Source organism: Dasypus novemcinctus, chromosome 3 (genome assembly GCF_030445035.2).
Source record: "Dasypus novemcinctus isolate mDasNov1 chromosome 3, mDasNov1.1.hap2, whole genome shotgun sequence".
NCBI classification, from domain to species: Eukaryota; Metazoa; Chordata; class Mammalia; order Cingulata; family Dasypodidae; genus Dasypus; species Dasypus novemcinctus.
In genome coordinates, this window is record NC_080675.1 from 172,306,543 (window position 1) to 172,322,644 (window position 16,102).

The 16,102-nt window shown below is 41.0% G+C and overlaps 1 protein-coding gene across 2 annotated transcripts in view; it reads right to left on the reverse strand.

Moving 5' to 3' along the window:
• IQGAP1 (IQ motif containing GTPase activating protein 1) overlaps window positions 1-16,102 on the reverse strand; it is a 118,348-nt gene that overhangs the window by 32,540 nt on the left and 69,706 nt on the right. For both annotated transcript variants that reach the window (XM_058294721.2, XM_058294722.2), the window contains exons 10-15: window positions 11,342-11,505; window positions 10,469-10,553; window positions 9,566-9,729; window positions 9,215-9,375; window positions 7,316-7,440; window positions 6,230-6,393 (exon numbers count right to left, since the gene is read on the reverse strand). In XM_058294721.2, coding sequence (XP_058150704.1) covers window positions 6,230-6,393; window positions 7,316-7,440; window positions 9,215-9,375; window positions 9,566-9,729; window positions 10,469-10,553; window positions 11,342-11,505 — 863 coding nt within the window. The remainder of the gene's footprint in view (window positions 1-6,229; window positions 6,394-7,315; window positions 7,441-9,214; window positions 9,376-9,565; window positions 9,730-10,468; window positions 10,554-11,341; window positions 11,506-16,102) is intronic.

The following is a 16,102-nucleotide window of genomic DNA, read 5'->3' on the forward strand; positions in this document are numbered from 1 at the left end:
CCCCCCGCGTAGGGTAGCCCCACGTGCAAGGAGTGCGCCCCGTAAGGAGAGCCGCCCAGCGCAAAAGAAAGTTCAGCCTGCCCAGGAGTGGCGGCTGCACACACAGCCGATGCAGCAAGATGACACAACAAGAATAGACACAGAATCCTGGTGCTGCTGACAACAATACAATAATGGAAGAACACACAGTGAATAGACATAGAGAGCAGAAAACTGGGGTGGGGGCAGGGGGAAGGGGAGAGAAAAAAAATCTAAAAAAATAAAATAAAATAAAATAAATGAGTTCCTTGAGAATTCCTGATACCAATGTCCTAGCATTCAGACTTTACTACCCAATGACTAGTAATCCATTTTTAGCAAGTATTCCAAAGACAATGAATATAAATTAAAAGACAAGTGACATCATCAAAAACGGCAGAGTAAAACCTTTGAAAATCCTTTTCTTCATAAAGGCAACAAACACAATGACAAAAATTGTCAGAATCAATTTTTCAAAACCCTGGAAAGTAACCAAAGGCTAACCATAGGTCAAATTTTGACCTGACTTAGAGTTTGCCTAGTGCATCTTTTTCTCCAGGGTATTTGTCAAAAACAATTAACAGGCAGCTGTTAATCTCAGATGTCTGAGATGATGGATAACAGTTGGGGCCAATAATAGGCTTACCATAAAGCTTAAAAAAGAAAAGCTGGCAAATGAGATGTCCATAGGGGGCTTTGAAAAGCTCCAACATATTCCTGGGAATTTGGAAAGCCACGTGCATGTGTAGAGATGTGCACATTCCTGGGAAAACCCGAGAAGGCCCTAATCTCTAACCTCTGGCTGACTCTGAGGCACAGCACAAACAGGAAGTAATGGAAGGCAGAGTTGTAAACTGCCTGATTAAGGTTATAAGGCATGTCCCACCACACATACAAAAGCTGGAAGCCTTACTGGTTCTAGGCCTTTAAAGAAATCTTTGTCTATGAAATCATTAGCTGATGACTAATCTAACCAAGGAGAGACTTCAGTGGCCAAACACTACAAAGAATACACACTTTACACAATTAGTTCAGAAAAGTCACTAAACAATCACAAATAGCAACAAGCCCTGAGGAGGGGGAAGAATGATTTCCAGAGTTGCCACATTATATTAATAAAACATCCAGTTTTCAACAACAACAAAAAATTACAAGACATGCAAAGAAACAAGAGAGTATAGCCCATACAAAAGGGGGAAAAGCAGACATTTGAAATTTTCCCTTAGGAGGCTCAGAAGTTGAACTTCTAGACAAATATGTTAAATCAGTTATTTCAAATATGTCCAAAGAACTAAAGGAAACCATGTGGAAAGAACTAAAGGAATGTATGAGACTAATGTCTCACCAAACAGAATATCAATAAAGGGACAGAAATTTAAGAACCATACAAATCCTGGAGCTGAAAAATATAATAGGTGAAATTTTAAAATGCACTACAGGAACTTAGCAGATTTGAGCAGGCAAAAGAATAAGCAAATCTGAAGACTGGTCAATAAGAATATTCAGATGGGTATGGGGAAAGGCAGGAAGAGATGAGAGGTGGAGGCGTCTTTGGGACATGGAGCTGCCCTGGATGGTGCTTCAGAGGTAATCACCGGACATTGTAAATCCTCACAGGGCCCACTGGATGGAATGGAGGAGAGTATGGGCCATGATGTGAACCATTGTCTATGAGGTGCAGAGGTGCCCAAAGATGTACTTACCAAATCCAATGGATGTGTCATGATGATGGGAACGAGTGTTGTTGGGGGGGGGAGAGGGGGGGGTGGGGGGGTGGGGTTGAATGGGACCTCACATATATATTTTTAATGTAATATTATTACAAAGTCAATTAAAAAAAAAAAAAAGAATATTCACTCTGAGGATCGATAAGAAAAAAGAATAAATGAAATTGAACAAAAATTCAGAGACCTGTGGGACACCATCTAGCATACCAATATATGTGCAATGGAAGTACCAGAAGGCAAGGAGAGATTGAAAGGGACAGAAAGAACACTTGGAAGAAAACCTGAATGGACTTATACAAGAAATTTAATTTAGCAATCAAAAAACTTCCCACAAAGAAAAACCCAGGACCATATGGCTTCACCAACGATTTTCACCAAAACTTTAATACACCAACCTTTACCAATTCTTCCAAAAAAGTTAAGAGGAAGGAAAACTTCCCAATTCATTCTATGATGCCAGCATTACCCTGATACTGAAACCAGACACAAAGACATCATAAGAAAACTACAGACCAAATTTAAATTAAGATCTTTTGCATGCTAAATTTGGAACTCAAATTATTATTTTTAAAACCACTCCCAAGAATGGCTCAGAGGAACTTAGAAGCTAAGTTGATGCCTAAAAAGGCAATTCCACCTAATATGTAGTTCAGCAAGTTCTAAGTTTCCTCGAACTAACCCTTCCTCCCCCTTTGATGAACTCTGAAAAATTACTCCACTGTGATAGGAAATGCTTCAAACTCTAGTCATATCCTCTAAAAGTTTACCTCCAATGACCCACTTAAACATTTTATCATCAATTGGCTTTCTTTTTTAGATATGGAACTCAACTTATTCTCTCAAACGCCATTCCTCTCTTAGTCAAATATAACTCCCTCTGGACTTAGCAGCAAAAACAAACACTACTATCAATGGCTTACACAGAACCACTGCAGCCGGGCCCCACCTTAGAGATTCTGATTCAGCAGGATTACAATTAAAGTTTAGCAGTCTATATTTGAAAAAATGGGCCCTTAAGAGTTGAGATAATCAGCCAAGTTTGGGAAGCTCTAGTCCAATAAAACGATTCAAAGATATACCACCTCCATTTTTGGCTTCCATGATAGACAACTGCTTTTCACCTAAGTGAAATCAGCGGATCTATTTGTCCAAATTTCCTAGCTACAAAATAGGAGCTGTGATTCAACCCCCTTCACAGGATTAAGTGGCATCTACAATAATAATGTAGAATGTGTCTCTTAAAAGAAACCTGATACTACCAGAGACTACATTTACATGATTAGGATATGGTAACATCAACTACTCTAGTGGTATAGGAACCAACGGAGAGCTATCAACATTTTAACATTACCTACAACTCCTCTATCTGACTCAAACATAGAGAACCCACATGGGGGTTAGCAGACAAAAAGCTCCACTACTCTATAACCCTGGTCTGTTTTTCTACCCCTGGCTTTCCAGGAAGCGTCTGATCCCATGAATTAAGAATTTCTCTTCCTCTTCCACTTGCTGCAAGAATCTTATGTTAGGGATTTTCTAAGCCAGGAAAGAAAACTACGATCCTAGGTATCTAATTGTTGTTACTTAATGTAAAATGAGATTAACCATAATTAGAATAACAGATGCAATTTTGTTTTAATCACTCCACTAATACTTGAAGACCTATTATATACAAGGCTACCTCCTAGATAGCAACAGGATAAAAAGAGATAAGAACTTTGTCAATCTCCCTAACAAACTAACTGGGAGTGTAAGACAAACTTTTTTTTTTTCAGAGTTATGTTTAACTCATTTAATAGGCAGTAATATTCTCAAAAACCTTTCTCTTCATCAGATGTTTGATCCCTCTGCAGAAGTTTTGGTTTGTGAGCTTGAACCTGAAGTTTTACTCCATCGATAAGAGGATTTTCCTGATGTAGGACATTCTGAAATTCTTCTTCTGAAGAAAACACAACCCAACCCACACCACTGTGAAAGTCAGTCTGTCTGTCAAAAGGTAGAGTGCACCTTTGTACATGGCCAAACTGCTCAAAGTGTGCTCTGAGCTCATTCAGACACAGTCCAGGGAATGCTTCTAACAAAAGCAGTGGACCCAGGAAGCGGACTTGGCCCAACGACGGATAGGGTGTCCGCCTACCACATGGGAGGCCCACGGGTCAAACCCCAGGCCTCCTTGACCCATGTGGAGCTGGACCATGCGCAGTGCTAATGCACGCAAGGAGTGCAGTGCCATGCAGGGGTGTCCCCTGCGTAGGGGAGCCCCACGCACAAGGAGTACACCTGTAAGGAGAGCCGCCCAGCGCAAAAGAAAGTTTAGCCTGCCCAGGAGCGGAGCCCACACACACGGAGAGCTGATGCAGCAAGATGATGCAACAATAATAGACATAGATTCCTGGTGCGACTGACAACAATACAACAATGGAAGCGGACACAGAAGAACACGCAGCGAATAGACACGAAGAGCAGACAACTGGGGCAGTGGGGGGAAGGGGAGAGAAATAAATAAAAATAAATAAATCTTAAAAAAAAAAAAAAAGCAGCGGACCCGATAGCGCTCAGACGCAACACTACAGCACACGTGATTGCTGAGGCCACTGTGTTCTGACTGACAAACTTTTTAAAAGATAGGTTATATTATAAACACGTTTTTGTTCAAGCAGCCAAAAAGTGGAAACAATCCACTCATCCAACAGTTGACGAATGGATAAATAAAATGTGGTATATCCAGACAATAAACATTTGGCATAAAAAAGTTAAGTATGATAATGACCTACAACATGGATAAACCTTGAAAACATTATGCTAATGAAAGCAGGTAACAAAGGACCACATATTGTATGATTCCATTTCTATGAAATGTCCAAAACAGACAAATTCATCAATTTGGGGGAATATGTGGAATGCCTGATAATGGGTATGGTTTTCCTTTCTGGGGTAATGAAAATGTTCTAAAATTTACTGTAGTTAGGGTACGCAATTCTGTGAATATACTAAAAGCCACTGAATTGTATACTTTAAAATAATTAAATGTATGGTATGTGAATTATATTGCAAAAAGCTGTTATTCACTGAGTAGAATATATAATTCACAAAGGAACAGTATACAACGAGAATGAACAAAGTATTGTGACACATAACTACATGATGAATACCAACATGTTTGCAAATGCAGCCAGACACAAAAGAGCACATATAACACACAATCTTACCTAAGTACAGTTCAAACACAGGCAAAGATCAACTGTGGTGTCTGACATAAGGATGTGAGCACCACCAAATGAGAGGCGGATAAGAAAGGGACAGGAATGGGCTTCTGGCGGGGCTGGTAATGATTTTATTTATCTGAGTATCAATTACACAGGTATGCCCTTTTTAAAAAATTTATTCATATAACTATGTATACTTACATAGTTTTTTTTGTTTTTTAAGATTTCTCTATTTCTTCCCCTCCCTCATCTGCTCTGTGTCCATTCACTGTGTGTTCTTCTGCATCTGCCTGTATTCTCTAAGGCGGCTCTGGGAACCGATCCTGGAGTCCTCCAGAGCAGGAAAGGTGATCACCCTCTTGTGCCACCTCAGGTCCCTGTTCTGCTAAGTCTTTTATTGTCTCTCCTCTGTGTCTATTTCTATTGTGTCATCTTGCTGCGTCACCTCTCCGCACTGGCCGGCACTCCTGCATGGGGCAGCACTCCTGCATGAGACGGCACCCCAGATGGGCCAGCACCCTGTGTGGGCCAGCTCACCACACAGGCCACCTTGCCTTCACCAGGAAGCCCTGGTTATCAAACCCTGGATCTTCTATATGGTAGACGGGACCCCAATTGCTTGAGCTACATCTGCTTCCCTGTTTATATAGTTTTTGTACTTTTTTGGATTGTACAGTTCAATTAAGAATTTACTTAAAAGGAAGCAGATGTGGCTCAAGCAGTTGGGCACCTGCCTACCACATGGGAGGTCCTGGGTTCAGCTTCTGATGACTCCTAAAGAAGACAAGCAATACAGCAAGCTGACACAACAAGATGACACAACGAAGAGACACCACAATGAAACACAATGAGTGACACAACAACCAGGGAGCAGAGGTGGCTCAAGCCAACTGGGTGTCTCCCTCTCACATGGGAGGTTCTGGATTCGTCTCCCAGTGCCTCCTAAAAAAAGAAGACAAGTACACAATGAACAGACACAGAGAGCAGACAGTGAGCACAAACGAGGAGTGGGGAGAAATATATATATAAAATCTTTAAAAAAAAAAATTTACTTGAGACTTAAGAGACATGTCTACAACAATAATGACAAAGGTCAACAAAAGATCTAAAGGTAAAGGAGTATGAGCTCCTGGCAGGTGGAATCTATGTCTCTCACACTTTGCATCCCTCCGCTCTGAACCTAGGCTGAGGGACCCAAGAGGGACATCCCTACCTCTATCCTTGTTCTAGGAGGGCTGAAGTCCTGTAAGGGGAAGAAACAATTCTGATGCCACTCACCTGGGCTTTTTCTCTCTTTGCTCTGATCAGTGTGTCTTGATAATGCTGGGCCACTTCTGCCTGGACCCCTTCAAGTTTCGCAGCAGGAATCTGCAGAGCCTGCAGAGTCTTTTTGGCATCACCCTCATCAAGGGCTTCATTAATTAAACCAATGGCTAAAATCCCTAAATATAAGGGACAAAAGGTTGTTTTTATTAAGAAATTATGTAAACAAATCAATATTTAAACATGTTAACTAATAATAAATTCACCTCACAATTACCATGATTTGAACTACAATTTGCCATTCATAGTATTAGGCAGCACGGATCACTGTTGTTGTTGTTTTGTGTGGTTTTTCAATCTAAAGTAAACCCCTGAAGGACCCATATAAAAAAGTTCCCATTCAAAGCTTGAATCTTTTAGTTTTTCTTTCAATTGCTCTAACTTAAAAGGGGTGAAGATTTTTATGAAACTAGCTTTAAGGTATAGTATTCAGGTACAGTCCAATGTGTAATCAAAGCCTTTCTTGATTCACAAAATAGAGCTCAAGGGATCTTAAAAAAAATCACCTAATTTAACATTTTATAGAAGAAAAGATGAAGGCTTAGAGACATCTTGCTTAGGATCATAGAGCAAACAACTGGCAGACCTAGGATTTAAGCCCAGAGTTTCCTACTCCAAGCCAAGGCTCTTTCTGCTCAACTAGTTCAATATTTCTCACAGGAAATACAATTAACCCTAGAGATGATTGTTATGTAGAAATGCAGTAATACTTTTTGTGAGGACTCCCTTGAGTTTAGTCGTAGAAACCTGGTCTGGGGACCAAGTAGAAAAGTTTTTTATAAGTTATAATAATAATGGTAGCATTTAACAATATCAGATGATGTTCAATTCATCTCTAGAAAAATGTAGTTTTTATTAATTATACACCCAGTTATAATGATTACATGGTGTTTTGCAAACAATATCCAACCTTAGCTTCTGGAGCTATAAATGTTTTTTTCAATCTCTGAATCAAAAATCCTTCCAGGAATAGTACTTAGAACCAGTCCATGGCCCACAATCATTCTTTTATTGGCACTTTTCTGGAAGTAGAATACTCACTCTCATGTTCTTCTTGCACCACCAGGTTCACATGGTCCACACAAGCTTGGATGTCATTCCATGTAATGAATTCATTATTCTCCACATGTGCCTGAGCTTTCAGTTTCATCAACTCATCAAGATACCTGCCCCATTCCCCCAACAAAAAAGCCAATGAAGCATAAAAAGGGCCTTCGGGATGAATATGGAGGACAGGAATGAGATGAATAAGGAGCAAAGCATCCAAGCAACAAAGATAGCTAAGGTACTCCAACATTTTGATACATTCTAGGCCAGCTTTGGGACTTAGGGAGTCACCTTCAACATGTGTGAAAATCCAAAGGAAACACTCATTCTCCACAGCCTGTTACACATTCTAAATTCCAGGTAAGACCATCTCTGGAATCAGAGGCAGTAGCTAAAGCAATTCCACTAAAGATAAAAAAAGAAGGCCATATACCACCTAAAAAATGTAGAAGGAATGAGAGATCAACAAATCATCATTGTACAACCTTAATGTAGTGATTTAGACAAAGGATTGTCAACTGGGATTAAAAATAACAGGTGGATGGTTGATGGAGAACTGGAGATTCTGATGGTGTAAAAAGAGCTTATGTTCTGATAAGGGAAACACAACTATATGCTGGAGAGACAGGCTGTCTTCCTAATCCAGGGATCAATCTTAGTATCTATAGAGATAGGACAAGTAGATTTTATACGGCTCTTGATATGAAGCAATATGCAATACACTCAATCACAAAAAGTAATGATCTAATCTTGACAGGCCTTGACATGAGGAAGGAAAGAGAACTATTCAGGATATGGGATATTTTAGGAATGATTGGTCTAGTTGATAGCAAGTCAGTGTCATGAAGAAAGGGGCTATTACAGATTAAAAACCACCAAGGCACACATGGACAGATGCAACACATGATCCTAAACTGGATCCTGGTTTGAACAAACAAGCCAGAGAGGACAGATTTTGAACAACTGAGGAAACAGGAAAATGGACTAGGTATTAGATGATATTAAAAAATTGTCAGAATATTATTCAGTCATAAAAGAGAATGAAGTTCTGATATATGCTACTACAACATGGATGAACATTGAAGAAATCATGTTGAGTGTTGTAAGACACCAAAGGTCATAAACTGTATGATTTCATTTATAAGAAATAATGCAAATTAATAGACAGAAAGTAAATGAAAGATTACCAGGGTGCATGAATGGGGGAAGGATGGAGAGCTAATGTTTAATGGGTAGAGAGTTTGTTTGGGATGATGAAACAGTTCTGGTATTGGATGGTGATAAGGGTAGCATAACATTGTGAACATAATTAACAGCACTGAGTTATATATCTGAATGTGGTTAAAAGGGGAATTTTAGGTGGTATATATGTTACTAGAGGTAAAAATTTTAAAACAACATAGGACTGTACAACACAAAAAGTTAACCCTTAATAGACTATAGTTAATAGGGCAATTATAAAAATGTTCCTTCATGAATTATAACAAATGCACCACACCAATGCAAAGTGTTAATAATAGGGCGGTATATGGGAACTCTGTATTTCATGGATTTTTTTTTTTGGGGGGTAAACCAACAGCTTCTCTAATAAAGAGTATTTTAAAAAGTATTACTAATTTTGTTAGGATGTAAGATGGTATTATTCTGGCTATATGACAGATGTTCCTTTTTTTTTTTTTTAGAGAAGCATACTTACATATTTAGGAGTGGAACGTCATATCTCCATTTTATTTTAAATGCTTCAGTAAACAATAAAATGTGTCAAAAAGGGGAAAAAAAATAAGATGGCCTAAGTCAGCCACAAGGCCAGTGAGGAGAATAGGAATGTTGAAGCACAAAACACTGCAGTAACAGCCATCTAAGTGACTCACTCCACCCATTCTGGGCACCCACCTCTGACAGTTTTCTTCTTCAATATTGGTGAGGCCTGTGACTGAACTGCTCAACTGCTTCCACACTGTATTCATGTCTCCTGATTGCAGAGCCCTGTTGATTAGGGCCACCGAGGACAACATCTCCACTGCAACAGAGAGCTCAGGATGGGTGAGGTTATGCTGTTCAGAGAAGGGGAGGGGAAAACAGTGAGGAGACATATTTGAATGCCATGAGAGGTTAGAAGTTTTAAAAAGCTACAAGGAGTCTAAGTTTCTGGAGGGAAAGTTCTACCTAACTACACTAAGAAGTGGGTATTAAATTCACTTCCACCCCGTTTTGTTCACAAAGAGGACAGGTTCGGAAACTTACTTCAGGACTCTGTTGCTGCAAGGTCGCCAGTTCTTTCTGATAGAGATCGGCAGCAAATGGATACACCTGGGGCAGCTGGGCTTCAGGATTCATTAGTTCCAAAACAGTCTTCTCAGCAACACCCTTTTGGATTGCAGCATTAATTGCAGCCACTGCTGCCAATCCTAGGTAGAAAACAGGAGGTCAGAAATGCAGTAGGCTTAGAGAACCCTGGGGGTAAGGAGATGCCAATTTTGGTAAAGAAAGCTATATTCTGTGGACAAACTATTAGCCATGAAGTTTGAAGCAAAACTTTCATTTTTGAAAAGCAGCCTCCTAACTCCTCCTCCCCCATTATTTTCTTTCCACGCCAATTCATCCTGTATGCCGCCACTGCTCTCCAACCAAAACATCTCTTTCTTCCCCTGGAGCCCAGGAAATAAAGTACCAGCTTCTTAGGTTGCCATGTAAGGCATTCTACAATCTTTCCAACCTTTTATCGTACTCATCTCAACTCAGAATATCAAGAAAATATTTATTCTAATCACTGTTCCTTAAACCCATCTTTTAGCTTTTATATTTCTGCTCACACTTCCTTTTCCTTTTAGTGCCCCACATTTGGAACATCCTTCCGTATCCTCTTTCACCATTTAAATCTTACCAATCCCTCAAGTTTCACCTCCTCCAGATGTGATTACTAGCCAAAGTGAACCAAAGCTCAATCCACTTCGACTTTTAAAAGAAAAGCAAGTCTCAAGAACCGACTGCCACCAAAGGGACCTGGGAGTTGATTATGGCCAGTAGGCTTGGAGGGGAGGGCTGATCGTGACAGAAGCTACTATCGGACCTTTTGCTGACCAAACAGCCACAACTCTCCTTTCCTGATAAATACTCCAAAGGAATCCCAGCTGAGAGGATTCTTACTTCTCTGATACTGCTGGGCAGCACTGTTGGCAGCATCCACTCCCGACTGAAGCTCCTCCTTCTGCAGAGGACCAACCTGACCACTCTGAGAAAAGCAAAGAATATTCACGTAAAGTTTACTCATGCCTGTGCCTCCAGACCTTGCAGCTCTCAAATCTCAACAGCAGTCACAAGGGACAGAGCCAAAGGCATACATGACAGTTCCAAGCTCATGGGGCCAAAGTGGCAGCTCTAGCTAGAGCCAAAAGCCCATGCCAAATATGGGGCAGAATTGACTTTCCAGGTAACAGTACATTTAAAAGAATAATTCATAAACAGAGTCAAAATGTCCTCAGATAAAAAGTTTACACAATCATTAGCAAATTCGTCTGGCCAACATAAGCTGGGACTTTATAAAATGTATACTTGCCTTTATTTAGACAAAAACTAAAGCCCCTTGTGTTTATTGAAAAAAAAAAACCCACAAACGCAAAGTACAATCCCACACAGTCTATTCTTACTGCATATAAAGTACTTTTCCAGTGTTGACCAGAGGAAAAAGTAAGGAATGGTTTTTCTGAAGTGGAAATTCATGAAGAATGTAAAAAACAAAAATTTAAATTTCCTCCCGAAGCTTTTTAGTGGGGAGACAGGAGGGATTGGAGTGAAGGGGTGGCTAGGTTGGGGGAGGTGGGGAATGTTTCTTTTTAAAGAGGATTCACAGTTCTAAAAGCAAAACAAGCTGAAGGATATAAAAATTCAGTTTATATGCACGAGAAAAAGTTACACTAGAGAGAGAAAAAAAAAAAGGCTCCAAAAATATCTTCAAAGGACAGCAGAGGATTCAGATGGATGCACATAAACTCTTGCAGGCTCAGCCCAGAGTATTTTTACCTGTATCTTCTGCTCTTTATCACTCAGGAGCTGCTTGAGGTACCAGTCACTATTCTGTTGCTGCAGTCCTCGGAGACCCAGAGCCGGTGACTGCAGAGCCTTAAGCAATGCCAGTGCAGCTCCCTGCTCCAAAGCCAGGTCTACATTCGCTAAAGCAGAACACGCTGAGGAGGAAAAAAGGCCAAAGCTTAAAAAACAACAGCTATGTTAACATAATAGCCCAGAATATTTTCCCTCACCAATCTCCATTCTGGATTTGATAAATATAAATTTGGATAGATAGCTTTTATTCCATAGTACCACAGAACATAGGATCTAGGGATTAGAGAACCTTAAAGTCATCAGGTCCAGTAGTTCCCAGCCAGGATGTTCATTGGATTTTTTTTTTTAAGGTACTGGAGCCAGGGATTGAACCTGGGACCTCCACTGAGTTACTTTGGCTCTCCTGAGTTGGCCCTTTGTTTGTCTGCTTGTGGTTGTTTTTTTGTTTTTAGGAGGTGACAGGGACTGAACCCAGGACCTCCTATGTGGGAAGGAGGCACTCAACCGCTTGAGCCACATTGGCTCCCTCACTGGATTTTAAATACAGAGGCCCAGACTGCACCCAGGCCTACTTAAAAGTGTCCAGGTGCATTCTTTTGAGGGATAAAGAGACCCACGGGTTCTATGGTCATGGCAGAAGGGGTTCACTGCTATGACAGATGGCCCTTCTTTGGAGCTGGTGTTTCTGCATGATGGAAATGGACTCAGAGGGGATCTCTTTTCACAAGACTTGCATGCTACTTTATTGGAATTGTAGTTGGTGCTGGGTTTAAGATATATGTAGGGGATTTGAATCTCTGGACTGATAATATGACACCCAGGCCCAGAGCCTCAACAGACTTCAGCTCCTACACTTTGACTTATTGGACTTACTCCACTCAGCTAACATGGAGTTGAAGAAGGTCAACCACCACAACATGGAGCCTAGAGTGTCTACAACTAGTAGCGGGAAGAGGGCATCCAGTACCCATGTGGAATCTAAGCCCTCACTTGACATAGGTGTGCAATGGACACAACCAATCCAATGTCCACAGAGAAAATGTGGAATGGGTGTGGGAACGGTAGCCATGGGGGCTGCTGGGTGTGGGGAACGGGAGGAAGAGATGAGATGTGGAGGCGTTTTCGGGACGTGGAGTTGTCCTGGATAGTGCTTCACGGACAATTACGGGACACTGTAGATCCCCCCAGGGCCCACTGGATGGAACGTGAGAGAGTCTGGGCTATGATGTGGACCATTGACTATGGGGTGCAGTGATGTTCAGAGATGAACTTACCAGGTGCAATGGATGTATCACGATGATGGGAGAGAGTGTTGCTGTGGGGGGAGTGGGGGGTGGGGGCGGTGGGGTTGAATGGGACCTCATATATTTTTTTAATGTAATTAAAAAATAATAATAATAATAAATAAATATTAAAAAAAAAAAAAGAAAAGAGGATCTAAGGCATGACCTATTAAAATCTACCAGGAAAGTCACAGAATATGGTCTCCCAAGGGAGCCACCCTCTACAAAGTGAAGCCTGGCAATACGAGAGATCTCCCCTTCGTTACAGCACACACACAGCATTTAAATTCCTCTTTTTTCAGTTTCTTGGTGATGTCACCCTGTTGAAGGAGAAGGGAATTCCCTTTTGGCGACACTCTCATCTAACAAGAAAGTGATCCATGGAAGGGAGGCAAAAATGCCCTGGGCACTGGAACACCAGTGGTGACCCATGCGTGGTTGGTCTGGCACAGCAGGGTAATCACACAGGCTTTGGTGTCATGTCACTCAGTACCATATTCAGATTCCAGCACCCACCTTATCATGAGCGTGACCTCAGGCAACCCACTCACCATCTCTTCCTCTTGTTAAATGGGACTACATTGGCTACCTTGAGGGCAGCCTAGAATATAACAGGCAGACAATATTTGTTGAACAAATGATGAATGAACAAATGGTAAGGACAGAATATTTGAAAAAGCCTGATTTATGAAGGTGATAGATAAGTATGTGCCAAACAATAAATAAAAGACAATGTACCTCCAAAAAAAAAAAAAAAAGTGTCCAGGTGCAGACAGCTTGGCACCAGTAAGGGTAGGAATGTAAGGAAATCACCTACCTAGACCACTACATGCCTAAATTCCTTCTAAGATGCCAAGTGGTGTAGGCTATGATTAGAGGGTACTGAACAGCAGAAACTAGCTCCCAAAGTAATTCGCTGCATCTCTGGACAATTTTCTTCCAAAAAACTTTAAAGTTCCCACCCTAAAGTTCACATGGAATACATCCAATGCCCTCTTCTCTGAGACAGACTACTCCTGGCTAAACAGCCTTAGGTCATTCTACCTTTTCTTCGCCATCATTTGGATCCCATCATCATGGAATCTTCTGGACACCCTCCACCGACAGCAGTCAGTGCCCATACACCAAGGGTGGCCTGACCTGTGCTGAGCAGGAGGGCTGTCACCCCCTCTTGATAAGTCTCTACTTCCAGTCATAAACCCTCAGGTCACAAAAGTTCTTTAATGTAATATCTGATAGTGAAAACACGGACATCCCGTCATCTGTAAGTGACAGTAAAGACACCTTCCTCATAGGGTTATTTTTAAGATTAAATGTAATCATATACATGAAAGTACCTCGTTTAGTGTAAAATAAATAAGGCATTATTAGGTTAAAACTCAGAATAAGGTAATTTCTGATTTCAGAAATAAAGTCACTGGGAAATCATAAATACCATATGATTTTTCGATTTCCCTCTTTTTAGAAGAGGAAGAGTTTCTTCCCTCAGAGATAAATATCTGATTTTATTATCAAAGTAGCAAAATATCAATAATAAAATACTAAAAATCAAAATATTTGGGACATGACAATACTTGCCAATTTAAAATGCTTCCATTAGTAAAAATGATGATAATAATAATAATATATACTGTTAAGAAGAAAAACAACTGATGGGAAAATAAAGTCTCAAATAACCTAGGAAGTGGGGGAGGAGGGTAGCAGGGAAAACCACAATTAATAAAACCAAGAGGTTAAAGGGTAAAAATGCTTAAGCAGCTGCTCTATATTTGTGGTCTAACTGTAGATTTCCAGAGACTGTTTATTTCTTCTTCCTTATGATTGTGTCTACAATTCAAGGTATTGATAACCACCAAGGCGATGGGCCCTTTGAGACAGCGCTGCAGGTCTATGTGGCTGTTAGCTAGCTGACTGATCCTTCCACAACATTACATACTGAGTACCTACTACATGCTAAAATACAGCAGTGAACAAAACAAATATGAAGCTTTCCTACTAGTGGGGGACAGAAAATAAACAAACAATACAGGTAATGACCAGGCTGTCTCTAGATGTGCATTGAGAGTCACAGAGTATCTATTTACAAGATTCTAATCAATTCCACTTGTAGAAGCATAAACTTACTATTTAAATATTGAAATATTTAAATGAACATTTACAAACATATATATTGGAAGATGATAAAATTTAGAACACAATTTAAATACTTGCACTAAACTTTAAATATCTAACTCTAAACTTCCCTTATTTTATTTAATAACAACAAAACCTTTCTAATCTTAAACTATTTGGCCTGCAACTTTCTTCTGGGTAGTGTTAATGGCTTACTGCTGGTTCCCAGGCCCTAGGGACATCTTATCTATAATTACATTAAGATAACTCCTGGAACCTAAAGTCCCCACATCTTCCTAGAATGCAACTTTCCCTTGCCTCAGACTTTCTCTATCATTAGGAAATGACTGTCTCCTCTTTGGGAATTCTGCCTTATCCTCACCCATACGTCCATTGTTTTTTTTTAAAAGATTTATTTTTTATTTATTTCTTTCCCCTTCCCCGCCCTCCCCTCCCCCAGTTGTATGCTCTCTGTGTCCATTTGCCGTGTGTTCTTTGTGTCCGCTTGTATTCTCATCAGCAGCACTGGGACAGGATGCACTTTTTTCAAGCTGGGCAGCTCTCCTTACAGGGCGCATTCCTTGGGCATGGGACTCCCCTACGTGGGGAACACCCTGCGTGGCACGGCACTCCTTGCACCTATCAGCACTGCGAGTGGGCCAGCTCATCACATGGATCAGGAGGCTCTGGGTTTCTACCCTGGACCTCCCATGTGGTAAGCAGACGCTCTGTCCGTTGAGCCAAATTCGCTTCCCCATTCTCTTTTTTTTAAGATTTATTTTCTTTCTCTCCCCTTCCCCCGCATTGCCTGCTTTCTGTGTCCATTCACTGTGTGTTCTTCTGTGTCTGCTTGAATTCTTGTCAGCGGCACCGGGAATCTGTGTCACTTTTTTTGTTGCGTCATCTTGCTGTATCAGTTTTCCGTGTGTGCGGCATCACTCCTGGGTGGGCTGCGTTTTTTTTGCAAGGGACGGCTCTCCTTACAGGGCGCACTCCTTTCATGTGGGGCACGCCTATGTAGGGACACTTCTGTGTGACACAGCACTCCTTGTGCATGGCAGCACTGCGCATGGGCCAGTTCACCACATGAGTCAGGAGGCCCTGGTTATCAAACCCTGGACCCTCCACATGGTAGGCAGATGCTCTATCAGTTGAGCCACAACCGCTTCCCAACACATGTCCATTCTGAGAATCCCAAGGAAGGGTCAGGTATTGTAAAAACCTACCCAAAACCTCCACTTCTCTTCTTTATTCTATGCCTGAATTTCATACATCTTTGGTACCCTGTTCTAACCAAGCAGCCCTGAAATTCATTTTTATGTCC